Genomic DNA, 16,996 nt, shown 5'->3' on the forward strand with positions numbered 1-16,996 from the left:
GTCAGACCAGTTCACTTGAATCCTGTGGCAACCTTGGTAAAAACTCATACAACAGAATGAAGCAATACACTGGCATGTTCATCAAATGTGTAATATTTTCAAAGCTTAGAACATAGTGAAAGCCATGCTGGATCAGTCCAGAGGTCCATCTAGTCCAACACTTTGTACACACAGGAGCAAACCAGCTGCACACAGGATCCCTCAAGCAGGATGGATGCAGGACCTCCTCCTGCACAAGCTCCTCAGTAGCTGGTATATGCAGGCATGTAACCTCTGGGAGAGGAGGCGGCACACAGCCAGCAAGGCTAGCAGCCACTGACAGCCTCCTCCCTCATGAACCTGTTCAATCCCGTTTTAAAGCCATCCAGAATGGAAGCCATCACCATTTCCATGGCAGTGAATTCCATCATTTAATTATATGCTATGTGAAGTACTTCCTTTTATCTGTTCTGAACCTCCCTCCAATCAGCTTCATGGATAATCCCAGATTCAAGAGTTATGGGAGGGAGAGAAAAATGCCCCCCTGTCCACTTTTTCCACACCATGAATTATTTTAAACACCTCTATCATGTGTCCACTTATCTTTTTTCTAAGCAGAACAGGCCCAGTTGCTGTAGTGACTCCTCATAGGGGAGCTGCTCCAGTCCCCTGCTCATTTTCTCTGTACTTTTCCAAAGCAATTATGTCCTTTTTTCAGGTAAGGCAAACAGTATTCCTAGTGCAGTCATACCAAAGATTTGTATAAGGGAAAAAGCTTCCATGGGACTTGAGTAAGTACATAATTGCTAATACCCATGTATGTTTTCAGATGTGAATGTGGGTCTTCACGTATAGCATCTACTTCAGTAATGCAAATATGAATAAGGTCTGCATTTAACAGACAGTATATCAGCCCTTCAATCATTTGAAAGTGACAGTAGCACATATTTCATGTCATCTACATCATTCAGCCAGCACCTGCAGCATTATGCAGTTTCTGTTCAAGTTTACCTTCACATTGTTATTCCACACTGAAATTTCCTTTACATTCTGCTTGTAGTAACATTTGATTTGTACAAACAAGCAAAAGTTTTCCTGGTATCTATTTTTCCCCAGTGGATCACAAAATGGAAAGAGGTTCTGATTAACTGCTCTTTCATATTGAACCGCAATTTGTAGCCCTCACTAATCATTCATCAGCAAATAATTTGTTCCATTATCTGATGCTGTATCTTTTGTTTTCAACGAAACCAAAGGGTCCTGTAGGTATTATTCTGAACACATCATCTGCATCAAGCCTTGTTGTCAGAGCCACATCCAGCAGAGTCCCATCTGGCAGGAATATGGGAACAGTCCTTCTCTGCCACCCTCCCTTGGGCACAAACACTGTAATGTGTCAGGCACTAACAATCATGTCATTGCTATGATTATTAAAATACTACATTTGTACCCATACTTCCCCCCTAGCATTCCTTGTCAAAATGTGCTTTCATAGTTTTATAATTTCTTGTAAAATGCTCCTTTTTCAAATGAGAAGTAGTATGACATGTCTTTCATTTAGGGCCATGTCATACAGAACGTATTACTGGTTTGGTCGTTCCATGTGATGCCAATGATTCCAATGTACATCTTGCAAGTTTGTTTATCACTTGACTGATTTTTAAACATATGCAGCAGTCAACTCTCATCCGATGGATCATGCTGTACTGCCTAGTCATTCCAAAGGTAAGGCCCCACCTAGCATGGTTGGTATGATTGCAAGCAGTTAGCCATGGTAGCAGGGCAGTATACGCTTCCAGATGAAACATTCAGGTACTATCCCTTGCAGTGCTGAATTTTTCTGATATTATGGGATTTTTTGAAAAATATAAGATAGTATAGGGAAAAATAATATTGTTGAATTATTTTCATTCAAAAGCAGTTCTAGAATTTCAATCACACTGCAAAGGTAATCTTCACTGGTTTTACCATCACACTGGAATGCAGCCACTAAACTCTGTGACAGTTTTTTCAGCCTTCCACATAGACCTCATATACATGCATGCAACTGAATGTTGGTATACTTTTGTCCTCCATCATACTGTGCATACTGCTTGGTGTTTACACATCTGATACTGTCATCAGTTCAACTTTGCCAGTATTTTCCATCTCTTGGCTGACTGCCAAAAATGTACTGAGCTCTTTAATTGGTTAAAATAGTAAGGTGATCCAAAGATATATTTTTACCATAATTTTAATGGTTTTGTCACTTGAGCCTATTCACCTTTCAAATATAGATCCCCACTATTAGGTTTCTGGTAGTATATTCCTTCCCCTCATTTTGGTGTATAGCAGCCTTCTGTGATCTAGTGCCCTCCAGATGTTTGGAGTTCTGTTCCTATCAACCACAACTAATGTGGCCAGTGATCAGGGATCCTGAAAATTTTAGTACAAACCATCTCAAAGGCAACAGGTGAGGGAAATGCTGGAACACAGGGAGTCCAAATCCATTCATTACTTTCAGAATTGTAACAGTTTTCCCAAAAATAACCTAAACCATGCTGAGAAGTTATATATGAAAAGTATTTTCAAGATCATTTCTGAGGCTGGTATCTGTTCACTTCTTCTTATTCACCGTATGAACAACTGACCCTTCGGTTAGTGCTGGTTTCTAATATATAAACACAGGTACAAATAAAAATGATGTTGCAGCTAGCTTAATATAATAAATATGTTGGAATTCAGTAATTTTCAACCTAGCAAGCACACCTTTGATGCAACAAACAATCCAATACACACTACTGAAGATGGAGGCTTGGGCCCAAAAGTACAGTTGCCAAACATGTAATTCTGAGAACCAACCACTGGTATAGTTCACCACAGGCTTAACACAAGGAAGAAGAGACTGCCCTCCTTCAAAATGGTGTCAGGCACTATTCCCCAGTTTTAAAAATTCCTTGCAAGGCACTAGACACAACAGGTACACTTCTACTCTACAGAGCACAATGACCCCTGGGTAGTAGTATCACAGGTTCACACTAGATGTTGCCCATGACATTTCTGGCATAATCTAACTAGTCCCTCCCCTGAAGTCTGAGATGATTGCAATGTAAGAACTTTTTTTATGTCTACTTCCTGTAATTAAAGCTATGATCTCCTCTGATCCAGCACAGGTCTCTGTTAATGTTTTTAAGGTCACAGGTATCTCCCAGCAGCAAGATTAATTCTGGACCTTTCCACCAGTATGTGGAAGATTCTTGCCACAGATAACCAATATAGTGGTAACCCTTTGGGGAAAAACCCCCCTCTAGATATGCCCATACTGTCACTGTAACGAAAGACTTTACAGTGCTAACATCAGACTATAACTTAAGAGTTTCTGGAGAAACTTATCACATCAGCATATATTCGCATACACTGTTGACACTGCACTCTAGCACTACTGCAATGGTGTAAGCCAAGTGAACAGTGCTGAATTCTACCTGATGTAAATAAAATCTGCATAAGTACCACATAAAATACTGAATAATCTATTAACTGTTTTGAAATAAAATGCAGAGAAAAGTCAGGAAGACCTCTTAATATATAAATGAACCTCAAAGTTACATTCATTTTATTCATGTTTATGTTTTCATAAATGTGCAAAGGAATTGTAGACCATCTGCCTAAATCATACTTCAGTTATATCAAAAACATTGAGAAATGCTACTTCACTGAGAAAGCTTCCTATGAACAGCTATGCCAAGCTAGGTGAAAAATTCTGGACACATTTAAAACCACAAGTCCTAAACTTACCAATAGTGCTGTTAGAGCTCAGAGGCATTAAATCCAATTTGCTCTTGTTTATAGAGAAGAAGTACTGAGTATCTTTTACTCTAAGGACTGCATTCCATTTTGAAGAAGCCCTTGGGGCCACATTCCAGTAGTCGATTGGGAGAAATGCAAAAGAGGTGGCCAGAAATATATTCCAAAGTATTTTATTTAAAGCTCTTACTGCTGTTAACTAAACCTTAGGGAAAACATTTCAATTTTTTAGAATGAGGTGTGGAAGGGGACCATGAAAAAGCCAGGAAGCCACCAAATGATCAATGGTTGGTGAAAGTAGGTGATATTAGTGGAAAGGAATGCAGACATCTGTAGGGACCATGGAAAAACAGTTTAGGATCCCCAGGAGGACAGATTTGATACATGTGTTAGGGGTTCCTACCCTCTTACAGAGCAACCAGTTAGTGACAAACTTTTGTATTAAAAATAAAATTAAAAATAGAAATGTATTGCTAATCATGAAGGCAGACTACTTACCTTTAACTACTTCTTTGAGTGCTTAGCTATGCATTCCTGTATATGGGCTCTGCAGTTGCACAGAAGCTTGATCAAGATGGGATAATAGCTGAGTAATTTTTGCTGGGAACCCCTATCCACTTCCCCATTTCACATGTTCATAGCAAGTCCCTGTCCATAGTCTCAGCTCCTTGAGACCACTTAAGAGAGCCTCAGAAACAAAGAAAATCTCAGTACCATATATCTAGGCCTGAAGTGATGTCCACAATTACAGGTAAGCAACCTTCCTTTCTTCTTCATGGTCTCTGTGAATCACACATATGGGGGAGAAACAAGCTGACTTTCTGAAGGTAAGATTGGTGTCCTATTGTAGAACAGCTGATAGGGCATGTCCAAAGGAGCAGACAGCTCTAACCCACATGCCTGACCTGTAGTGACTGATGAAAGTGAATGTCTCTGACAAGATAGCTACTTGCTAAGAGAAACAGTGCTGCTGAACAACCACCAATTGACTGGAATGAGCCCAAACATGGCAAGTGGAATGAAACTACCTGCCGATTCATAGGCCAGCTTAATAGTATGCATTATCCAGGAGTGACACCAGCAATCTCTGTGACTTATTCCCATAGCACAGGAGCAACACAGATGGTGACTTGAGAGTAAACCCAGACCAGGATTTGTAGAAAGCTACTGCACACCAATTGTCCAAGTCAGGGGTCCTCAAACTTTTTAAATAGGGTGCCAGTTCACTGTCCCTCAGACTGTTGGGGGACTGGAATATAGTTTGAAAAAAATATGAACAAATTCCTGTGCACACTGCACATTCAAAATTAATTAAAATTAAAATAAATTTAAAAATAATTAATTTTAAAAAATAATTTAAAATGTTTGCTCTGCTTGCTCAGGCTGCAGCAGAAGCCCAAGATGAGGTGGGGGAGAGCATGTCCATGTTCAAGGGACATAGCTACAATGTCCACGATCATGCTGGGGGGGGGGGAGACGGACATGGTCACACTTGTGCAGGGAAGGAGGGTGCGATCACAGCCATCTCCCCCCCAACACGATCGCAGCCACACACCCCCACCATAATCGTGCAGGGAAGACAGGCACGATCACAGCCATCTCCCCACTGAGTACACCTGCACTGGCTAAGAGCTTTTGGACTCGCTCAGAGATTGTTTTCTCTGAGCAAGCCCAAAAGGTCTGAGGCAGTCAGTATAAACAAGCATAGTGGGCTGTATCTGGCCCATGGGCTGTAGTTTGAGGACCCATGGTCCAAGTTGTGATGAATAGATGCAACAGACAGTGAAGGAAAGAAGGGTGGTAAAGCAATTCTAATGGAATTAAGATGCAACTTCTGGCCAGAAAGACATGCTGGAACAGAGAATCACACTGTCATGATAGAAGGCCATATAAAGTAGGTTCATGCACAAAGTTCATTGGATCTGTACACCAAGGTGATCAGCATGAGGAAGGCCATTCTCCAGGAAAGCAGGCAACAGACCATCATTGCTAATGGCTCGATGGTCTCCAGAACAACATATCTGTTCTAACTGATGGACTGGAGGACAAGGTTCTGATTAAACAAGGAAACAACCAGAGGATGGAAAGACTGGCAGATAGCAGAAATTGCTACTAAACTCTTAAGGAAACAACAGTGCCCTCTCATAAAGATATAGTACATGTAGCAGGCACTAAACTAAAGCTAACACATGAGGGTTTGCAAAAGTATATTAAAATGTCCATTTATTGACCTAAGATCTCCTCACAGCTGTTTTGCATTCTGCCTCAAAAATACACTTAATCAAAATAATAGCAAGTGGATTATTTACAGACTTATTCACATTGTAATGCACATATTATGCAGATTCAGCTGGTGAATTCTGCCTTGGTCTCATATTTGTAGGTTAAGGAGTGATAGAAAGCAAATTCCCTGAGTGACAAGCAAAGGAAAAGGGTGAACCAGATTTGTCTTAGTCACTATAGAATAAGAAGGATGCAGTTTGAGCAGTCTGCTCTGATTTCTACCACAGCTCTGTTGTGGAGAAGGAATGTTTGAAAATGCTACAGAAAAAGACCCATCCTCAGGTACAGAAGGTTATCCCCCGAGTTCATTCCTGCCATGTTGCAAAAATACCAATGCTGGTTGTTCTTTGTGAACAGATCTATATCTGGTGCATGTCACGTGTGGAAGAGATTGGAGGCTGCCAACAAGCCACCATCTACTCTTAAGATACTGATTATGTTCACACAACACAACAAGCAACCCTGCAAGATGACTGTGGTTCACAGTGCTATCATAATTTACCTGAAAGACAATCAGGTGGTTTCTACTTTGTCATGGTTTCCATACTTCCCACTTAGTCCTCCCACTATTGGTATGTATCCCATCAGCCCCTGTGCATGAAATTCAATCCAATCTTCATTGTTCCCTGTCGATGTTGCCTGCCTCTTCTTCATTGGTCCACACATGGAGGCTAGATGCCTGAAGCAGCTCCTGCAGTGACTCTGTAGTAGCTGCATATCAGGGTCATCGAAACCATAATCCTGGGTTCAGACAACATGTGAGCCATAGTAGTACAGAGAAACAATGCAGTAAACTTTTTTTGACAATAAGAGTTGAACCTACCTCCCAATATTTATCTCCTGTGAATCTGCCAAACTGTCTAAAGAGAACCTACAACTCATAGCTCAGCTGCCCTAGATCTTGCTCCTCCAGAGGCTCTGCTTTGATTCACAAGAACATTTTGCCCAGTTCTAGGTGCTAACACAATGGAACAGCAAGAGACAAGGAATGAGACCAACACCTATAGGAAAGCTCTGTGTGTCTTATTTCTCAAATTGTGCCAAGGAAGTCAACAGAAGCACGCACATAAGTGGTCTACATAGAAACATAGAAACAGAGCAAGTCAGAAGGGGCCTCCCAGGCCATATAGTCTGACCCCCGGCTTCAGCCGGCTCCACTCATGACATGCCCACCACATACATGTCTAGCCTATCCTTGAACACCCTCACTGATGGGGCCTTAACCACCTCCCATGGAAGCCCATTCCATACCCCTGGGGTCCTAACTGTAAGGAAGTACTTGTGGCATATAAATTGAACCCTGGTTCCCTGAGCTTCACTCCGTTGGAACACGTCCTGCCTTCCTCTGCAGGGGAAAACAGGTCTCTACCCATCTCCATGTGACATCCCCTCACATACCTGTATGTCACCAACAGATCCCCACTGAGTCCCCTCTTCTCCAGGATGAAAAGGCCCAGTTCCCTCAGTCTTGCCTCATATGACTTCCCCTGCAAACCGGCCGCTAACCTTGTGGCCCTATGCTGCACTGACTCTAACCTGGCTATATCCTTCCTGTAACAAGGGGTCCAAAACTGAACACAATACTCCAGTTGCAGGCGCACCACAGTCATATAGAGTGGTAGTAATACCTCTCTCGATCTAGAAGCCACACTTCTGACTATGCAACCAAGGGTGGCGTTCGCCCTCTTGACCACCGCATCACACTGCTGACTCATGTTCAGCCTGCAGTCAACCAGCACCCCAAGTTCCCTTTCACAAGTGCTCTCCAGCCACTTGTTCCCTAACCTATACTTATGACACCCATTCTTATGCTCCAAGTGCAAGACCTTTCACTTATCCACATTGAACGCCATCCTGTTGTCTCCTGCCCACTTTCATAGTCTGTCCAGATCCTTTTGGATCTAGAGTTCCTGCTCCTCAGTTGTGGCCAATGCCCCGTTTTAGTATCGTCTGCGAATTTGATCAGCAGACTGTTCACCCCTTCTTCCACGTCATTTATGAAAAGATTAAACAGGATTGGCCCCAGGACAGAGCCCTGGGGGACCCTGCTTGTCACTGGTCACCATCCTGATGATTCCCCACTACTGGTTACCCTCTGCTTTAGGGTCAGTCAACCACGCCCTAACCCATCGGACCGTGCATTGGTCTATCCCAAAACTCCCCAGTTTCTCAACCAGGATATCATCAGGATTGATGTTACATTATTCCATCTAGCCTAATTATCTAGCCACCACATCCTGCACTAGTTAAAGCTTTTGGATTATCTTCAAGGGCAGCCCTTGTAGACCACTAAAAAACAAGACAGATTTTTGGAACCCTGGATTAAGCAGAACACTTTGCAGAATGGAGGAATCTGAAGGACGGCAAGACGTGGCATGACAAATATTCCAGAAGAAGATTCCAGGAATAGAGGGTAGCAAAGCACAAGCCACTTAAGAGAACAGGGTAAGTTCTATTTATCTGGCATGGCACTGGTCACCACGCAAAGGATTGCTAACAGTCAGAAGCACTGGGAATGAGCTGGTAGTTCAGTCGTAAGGAAGATGAAGGAGTTGTGACAGGACTGGCTACGGGTTCACATGACACACGGTGGCTTTCCTATATTCTAGCACTGAACAAGAAGCAGCTTTGCAGAGGGGGGGAAAGTCCAGCTGGGAGCAGGGGCGCTTCCAGCATAATCATCCCAGGCAATTAATATATAATGAAAAATTAAAGCAGAAAGACAGAAGCATGGGGAAAGACCACAATTTCAGAACAGAAGAACTGTGTGAGACAACAAGTTAAATTGGAAGTCTGTAAAATAATGTGAGGAAGGGAATTATATACTTTGACTGATGAAAGAAGCAACTGCTTTTGGCAGCTGAGGTTTGGTAAGAAAACTGATTTGTTACAAGGAAAGACCAAAGGGAAAAAAGTCTCACTGAATATGAAAGGACTTAATTCTAAGGAAAGCATGCATAGATTTTGGCTGAAAGTAACAGTAATAAAGATGGGATACTACTTCCTAGCTTGCATAGACATAGACCAAACCATAGGAAAAGGAAAACAAAAGGGAGGAGAAACCATGTTCAAATCCCAAGGCAACACTGGTCCAGTTCACACAGCATGGCAAATCCTACATTAATTGACCCACAATTTTCAAGTTTTTACAGAAATGGGGAAAGTGTAACATCTGTCCCCAGACTGCAATTCCCATCAGCCCTAGCAAAGGTGAGGGGTGATTCAAGCTGCAATCCAGCAGCATCTGGCCACACATTCCCCATCCCTACCTTACTGACTGGAAGAACCCTGAGCCATGAGGCATTAAGAGACATACAAGGCTAAGCTAAAACACAACAAGCACTTACAAGGTGTTCTATTTTGAGAAACAGGAATATTATGACCTGGTCCAAAGTGATAATAGTGATGTGTATGTAATGTGAAGGAAAGAAGCCATATAGGGTGGAAAAGGCTACAAAGATGATTCAGGGACTGGAGGGAAAGCACTACAAGGAAAGATTGAAAGAACTAGGTATGTTCAGCCTAGATATGATAGCATGCTACAAGTACCCAAAAGGCTGTCACAAAGAGGAAGGACAAGATCTATTCTTGTTCATTCCAGAGTGCAGGACACGGAATAATGGACTTAAGTTAAAAGAAATCTGATTTAGACTAAACACCAGGAAAAATTTCCCCACCATCAGAGCAGTAGAAGAATGGAACCTACTACCTGGGGAAGGTGTGGGTTCTCCCTCACTGGAGACATTAAAAAAGCATCTGGACAGTCATCTGAATGGGATGGAGTAACTTACTGTCCCACAGTAAAAGGATTGGACCTGATGGCCTTCTGGCCCCTTGCAACTCTATTATTATATGATTCTATGAAATCTTGAGTATATAAGTACATATTAAAATGCTGGTGAATTACTATAACCATATTCTTGAAAATGTAGGTATTTTAGGCACAAACCTATGTAAGTTTAGACACTTTTCAAAGTCGTACAACTTCTGACAGGCACCAGCTAGCTATGCTAGTTGGAACATACTAGGAGTTCTAGAATTTTTTAATATCTACGCATGCATAGGACTGTACTCTTCATGCGGAATGCATTAAGACTCAGAGATTCAACTGGATCACTATGCCATTACAGTGTTATAGAGTATTTGCATTTATACAATGAATACTATTCATCCCTACGGATTATCTGAAAAGCCTAAAGGGTTATTGTACACACATGCATGTACACACACACACACACAATCCAACTATAATGTTGTGTGCACTAGCAAGTTCTATATGAAGTTTTCTGCGCACATTCCTGGGAAAAGTATTTATTTATCTATTTCATTCTTAAACTGTCTCTTTGTAAAACATTTCTTTACTGTGTTTTACCACAATGGCACTTCCTTTGCAGCAAAGACATGGCTCTGCTACAGTGGGTTTTCTCTGATCAGAATTCGCCCAGTCCTAAGGTTACTTATATGATTATGTGCACCTACTATTCACCAAAACTCATTCCTTTTCCAGTTCCTTGGAGAAGCTGACTACTGATGGTCCCCAGCTTTGAGAAAAAAAAAAGTGTTACAGTCACTATGGCTATGTTCACACATACTTCTAAGCAATACCATCAAATTATTTATCTTACCTTGTGGCCTGTATTCACACATTTGCAAGGCAGCTACTCATGAGTAGTTACTGCACACCTCCATCTTCCAACCAAATGGTGGTGTATATCCCAACAGCCTCTGCAGCCAGGAATCAATCCCAGCATGCACTGTTCCTGCATGTTTCTCCCCCATGGGCCTACACAATCCCCTTGGGCATGTTTTCAGCTGGTTGCCACTTTTTACACCAACACACTTCCCCCCTCCATGGTTGTACATTTGCCCACCTCCCCCACATGTATGATTCACATATGCTGCCAGGACTGCCTCCCCTCAGTAGCCTGGCACATAGAGGGCAATAGCACAGGCTCTGCACCAGGAAAGAAGGAAACACAACATGCCAGGCATCCTTTCCTAAGGATATTCATCTGGATATCTGCCCAGAAAACTTTGCCAGCAGGATATGGGAGGGTGAGGTTTGTGGAGAGTCTCCTAGATTGTCAGGGACACAGAGAGCAGAGGGCAGGAGACAGTTTGGGAGATGCAGGCGCCTGGAGATGCTTGCCATAGTGGTGATGCCCTGAACGCTGCCCATTCGCCACTCCAACACAAGGTAGGGACAGATGCCCCTATGGTTGTTGCTGGTGGAGGTTCTCCCTGTCTTGCGTCCCGGAGCATAGCCTCTGCTGCCTGGCCACCATGCTGCTGTAATGCCTGCCACCAGGCCACCTTGCCCGCCACCATGCTGACTCACCAAGATGCTGTCCTCATGCAGCCACACTGCAATCTTGTCTTGCAAGGGCCCATGAAGTCCCCATGCCCCTGCTTCTCACATGGCATGCAGACAGCATGGGAGGTGGGACCATGGGGAGAGTGTGTAAGCCCTCGTTCACACTGGATTCTCATGAGGTGCCACTGCGATATAGCCAAGGCTGGCAAGATGGCATCTTGGCAGTGCAGCCAGCCATCTGAGGATGCACACCAGGGGGAAGACAGGGAGCATGAAGGCAGCCAATCAGCCCTCATTCTGCCGTCAATTAAGTCATTGCTAGGTGACATGGCAGTGGAAAACGATGGCCGAAGCAGCCGCAGCTGCTCTTGCCTCTGAACTCGCTGTCGGAAATAGGAAAACTGGAGAGACATTGTAACAGGCTTCACACATAATGACAAGCAATATGGAAATGCAGAAACCTTAGAATAGGCTGTTGGTTCTCTGAGGGAATTCAGAATAAACAAAAGGGTTGCACTTCAGTACACTTCTTGGATTCACACATTATGACAAGACATTCCTGCCTGACTTGTCATTATGTGTGAACACAGCCTACATATCTGTATTTCAGACAAATCCTTGGGGTGCCCTATCAAATTCAGAATGCAATATAAAAATCAAACTCAGTTTTTAATGAACGATTGAAATTGCATCTTCTGGAAGTTTTGTTTTGGATCCTTATTTATAGATTGCAATTTGTATATTTAAATTGGCTTGTACCTCAAGATAGGAGAATACATACACAGCTTGGATTCACTTGGTGCCTAATAAAGATAGCTGGTTATCACCAAGTTCAAACACTGAACTGAATTTCTAGATCTCTATATTGTTTTTTAGGAATCAAATGAACCAGGAGTTTTCATGCAGGTAATTTCTGACTTTGCACTGCAATTATTCTTTTAAAATCATTGACATTAGGTCCCTGCAGATTATAACTTGTAAAGCAATCAGATTTTGCATATGAAATTCAATGTTTTCTCTACCATTTTACATTTTCTGAGGTTCAAATCAACCCCAAACCAAACTAGGACAAATCAAATAGAAATTTGTGCCAGCCATCAGGAATGTCCCGTTCCTTAGTAAATCATTAAAGTGGAAAGGAAAATATGAATATGTAAGGACTGTTAGAAATGAGAAGGAAAGAAGAGTTGCTACAGAGAAGCTAACTAAGAAACAAAGGCATAGATATTCAAATGGCAGTACTAGAACATAACAGAAAAGTGTATTCTAGTACTACCATTCCAACCTCTAACCCATCATTTCTTAAGTTTTCACTGCTTTGTAAAAGAACTGATATAGAAAGAGAAATGCCAAATTATTTCATCAATTAGTCTGTCAAACTGTGAACATCACAAGCAAGCAGGAAGCTTGCCTATGATCTAAATCTGATATTCTCCAGATGTTTTGGACTTTGTGTCCAATGGTCAGGGATTATGGAAACTGTAGTGCAAGTCATCTGGAAGATGCCAGATTACCTACCCTTAATCTAAAGACAGATAGTAAAAGATAGTGTAATCCAAGTTCACCTGAACCCAGAGATATCCACTGGTCTATTTGTCATGTGGTCTCGGTGTCAAAACTGATGAAGTGCTACTCAGTTCAATTTCTAAGGTCACTGCATCCTGAAATAAAACCACAAACTACTAATAACTGGCCCAGAAACTGGTTAACTAATGGATTTTGAAAGCTTTATATTTGACTGGGATTACAAATCTATCAGTGCTTCTCATATTCCTCTAAATAGGGATTACTAATCAAGAGAAATAAGTTTAGAAGGAAAAAAAGTATAGACTCATGATACCATGCAAATTTCATGCTATTTTATATTAAAATGTCACAAAGAACCCCAGCATCTACTAGAAATAGCATAACATGTACAGCTCCAAATTTCATCATACAATCAATATTTTCAATTTTTAATTGAAGCAGTACCACCCATTAATGGGGCACCAGATATTTTTGATACAGATACATAGAAAAACTGCAGATGGCAAGCACTCTCTTAAGAGATCTTCTCCTTTCTTTTAAAGGAGAAGTGAATCTTAGATGGACATGGATGACCAAATTCCATCTTAGAGTATATGTTTCCTGCTTACCTATATGGAACTATAGCTCATAGATCAAATAATCAACAACAATATTAGTTCCTGAACTATTACTAGACTCCACATATTAAAATAAATAGACAGTGAAGGACAACCCTCCATCATCAACAACAGTAATGAAGCAGGAACAGGGCATTTATGGTGTGAAGGAAGAGAATTAGTGTGTGGGTGAGAGATCTTCCACCCACAAAGCCTCCCTCACAATCATTCTACACCATCTGAATAGCGGTAGATACCAATTATGGTGGGCAGGGTTAACTATCTCCCTCCCATCTTGATTCTCCTCTTCAGTTACCTCATATGCACACCTTGACCTATTAACCTCATTAAGTAAATGAACGTGTTTGTCTGCTAATTCATACTTTTACCCTAATTGTTCTTCACAGTACTGCAACCATATAAATTAAGACAGTAATTATTTGAAGTCAGTATGTGAATTAGGCTATACACATAGTCTGTATGCAATCAGTTCAGACCTCCAGCATGTGCAATCGGTTCATTCCCTGGCAGCTCTGCTTGGAAAGGGAAGGAGGGAGTGATCCACCCATGTTTGCCTCTGCCCCCCTCACTAGCTGTGGCCTTGCTCATCACAGACATGGATGCCCACAAAAGTGTATCCAAAAGGAATGTAACAGGTTGCCTACACCTGCTGCACACCTTCCCATTAAAACAGGTTTTACTTCCAAGAATGCAGGTACACTGTGGGTGTCACATTGTGCTAGGATTTCAAATGAAGAACCACAACACCAGCCAAAAAACAAATATGTCCATAGTTCCCCACCCTGCCTAGTAGCAGTTCTAAAATCTATGCATCTTTAAATTTTATCGTCATAATCCATTTCCTTCCAACAATAAACCACAACCAAGGGGACACTCACAGACTTATAAAACTAACCCTTACTATGCTGTTGCAACAGATAGAGTTGAAGTGTGTGCTCTAACTCCTCAAGGTTCAATATTCTCTACATGAGAATAATTGGGATTGTATACCATATTTCCAAAACTGAAATATACTTTGTAACAGTATCAACATTTTACTGTCTTTTCCATTCAAATCACATGTGAAAACGTGGAACACAACATAGATGATACATTAGAACAGTGTAAAACTTGAACCTGTAATTCAGGCCTCTTTAACTTGTGACCCATGAACAGCTTGATAAACATGTTGTGCTTGTTGCATGCTACTTCAAGACAGGTGTACTGCCATGCACTTGGCAGGTTAGTGAGCTGTGCTTGCCTTGGGAGGTCACAGATTTTGCAAGCCTCCTGATGTTAAACATTCTCAAATCCTTACACTGAACTGAAAGATGCTTCAGATACTAAATAAGCAATAGTTCTGTACATTTCTAACAGGCAACAATAATCTTAATACAAGCCTATTTCTTTTTGGAGACTGGGGGGATTTTTAGGAACATTGAAATAATAGTTTAATTTCTTGTTATAAAACTATGTTCTGTAATAGAGCAAATCACTCCAAAGTGTCTTTGGATACAAATTATATTCATCATATCTTATCCAAGTTGTTTAGGCTACTGGGAAATAAACAGATACTAAGTTATATTACTAGAAAGTTTCCCACTACCATGAACAACATATATACAATTTGAAAATTCACAGTTCACCATAAAATATGTATGCATTTGTATATATAAGGAAATCCGTTATTTTTCAGGCATATATAACATATGAATCAAATGAAACCACAGGCCTCATATTGGAAGGCATTCCATTCCTAAACACAGAACTATGAACATTCCTCACATTCTAGATGAGCAATAATAATAATAATGCAGCCCCTAAACAATGCATACTACAATACAATTTTTTCCTATTACATTCTTCCAGGTTCATATTAGAACCGGGAAGAATAACTTATTATTAAATTACTGCTTAATTTTTTTGAAAAGAAGCACATATACATCATTCCAGAGACATTCCTGGCAGAACCCTCTGTGCAAAGCTAGCACAGTCACATACACATGTAGCAGAAGGCGTGTAATGCATCGTTCTGTCTGAGAGAAATGTAGTATCTTTATACATATCTTGTTGCAAAAGTGGCAACACTGGTCGAAGTGTACTTTGGAGACAGAATGCTGAGAATGAAGCCTTCTTTTTCTCATAGATGGAAGCCATAGGGTGGGCCTATTCAAGTATGTGGGGGAGGGGAGCTAGCAGGAAGCTGTCTCATACAAGCCTTTCTCCGTCTGACACTTGACAGTATAAGGGGCCAAACGGAAAAAATAATAAATAAACCGACATCCATAGGGACCTGATGTTAATCAAGAAAACGATATGAAGGAGAGACAAGGTGGAATCGATACTCACTGCTAACTTTCATGCTGCCAAACGCTGAAGGCTGCTGCACCGGTTTGCAGCTTTCTGCAAAGGAGGTGGTTCTCGGCCGCCCTGACATGGTTTCTTGCTTTCCCTCCCCCCGCCCCGTGCCGGATCGACTATCGCCTCTTCTGCTTCGCGTTTCCTTTTCTTTGCGCTGTTTCTTCCTCTCAGGTGCCCACAGCAAAGGAAAAAAAGGCAGACTGTAAAGATCCAGCCCCCCACCTTACAAGGGGGCGCCCCTGCTCCTCAGAGTCTTTCCCCAGCCTTCGCGTTGCTTTATCGAAAGAGGGCCACCATCCTTTTCCTTTCCATCAGCAGCAGCGCCGGGGCCTGCGGCCGCCTCCGCCCAACGCTGCACAATCCAGTCACCCACCCTCTGCCCCTTTCCGATGCGAGGCGGCAACGGGGAGGGAAAAAAGCAAATGCGGGCTTGGGGGATGCTGCTGCTCCTTTTCTTTCTTCCCTTGTCAAGAGAGCCAGTCACACGAGAAGGCGGAGGCAGAGACTCCCTTTCCCTTGCGGGTGGGGGCACTAGGGACACAGAAGCGAAAAGGCGGACTATTTCGTCCGGCGGAAGAACACAGAAACCAGAATGACGCCGCCGCCGCGACCGAGGATAAGGCGTCCGCTTGCGAAAACGATCTGACACTAGCGGCTGCGAAATCGGTGGGGCCTTGTGAGGAGGGGAAAGGAGGCAAGGGGGGGGCGGAAGGGCGCGGGGCGGCGGCCTGACGAACGGGCTCCGTTCTCCCTCCTTCCTTCCTTCCCTCCCTTCCTTCCTCCCTCCCTCAGTCGCTCGGTTCTTTCTCCTCAGCGGGGGAACGAGGCAGGCCGGATACTTCTCCTCATGGCGCCCACACGGTGAGCAAGTGGCGTCTGGAGGGGCGGCTCGGGCAGAAGGCGCTGCAGTGCGGCTGGCGCGCGAGGACGGCGGGACGATCCATGGCGCTGCTGCAGGCGGCAGCTCCTCCTGGTTCGGCCGGCTGCGGCGTCGGTGGCGGCGGGCTGTTGTTTGGCCCCGCCTCCGCCGCCTCTTCCTTCGAGTTTCTTTGTCCGCTATGCGCTGTGAGGCCGTCGCTGTTCCTCCTTCCCTGCTTACTGCTGTTGCTTCTACGATGGCTACAGTTCTCTTGCTCTCTTTGGGCTGCTACCC

The 16,996-nt window shown here is 42.9% G+C and overlaps 1 protein-coding gene across 2 annotated transcripts in view; it reads right to left on the minus strand.

Annotated features, from left to right (window-relative positions):
• The window catches only part of GSK3B (glycogen synthase kinase 3 beta), a 141,861-nt gene extending 125,258 nt beyond the window's left edge, over window positions 1-16,603 (minus strand). The window contains exon 1 of one of the 2 annotated variants that reach the window (XM_044449692.1): window positions 15,832-16,603. In XM_044449692.1, the coding sequence (XP_044305627.1) occupies window positions 15,832-15,919 (88 nt within the window). In that variant the 5' untranslated portion in view covers window positions 15,920-16,603. The remainder of the gene's footprint in view (window positions 1-15,831) is intronic. The other variant, XM_044449693.1, reaches the window with a different exon arrangement.
• Window positions 16,604-16,996: the final 393 nt, after the last annotated feature.

Source organism: Varanus komodoensis, unplaced genomic scaffold (genome assembly GCF_004798865.1).
Source record: "Varanus komodoensis strain SLA01 unplaced genomic scaffold, ASM479886v1 scaffold60, whole genome shotgun sequence".
In the NCBI taxonomy this organism is placed as follows: Eukaryota; Metazoa; Chordata; class Lepidosauria; order Squamata; family Varanidae; genus Varanus; species Varanus komodoensis.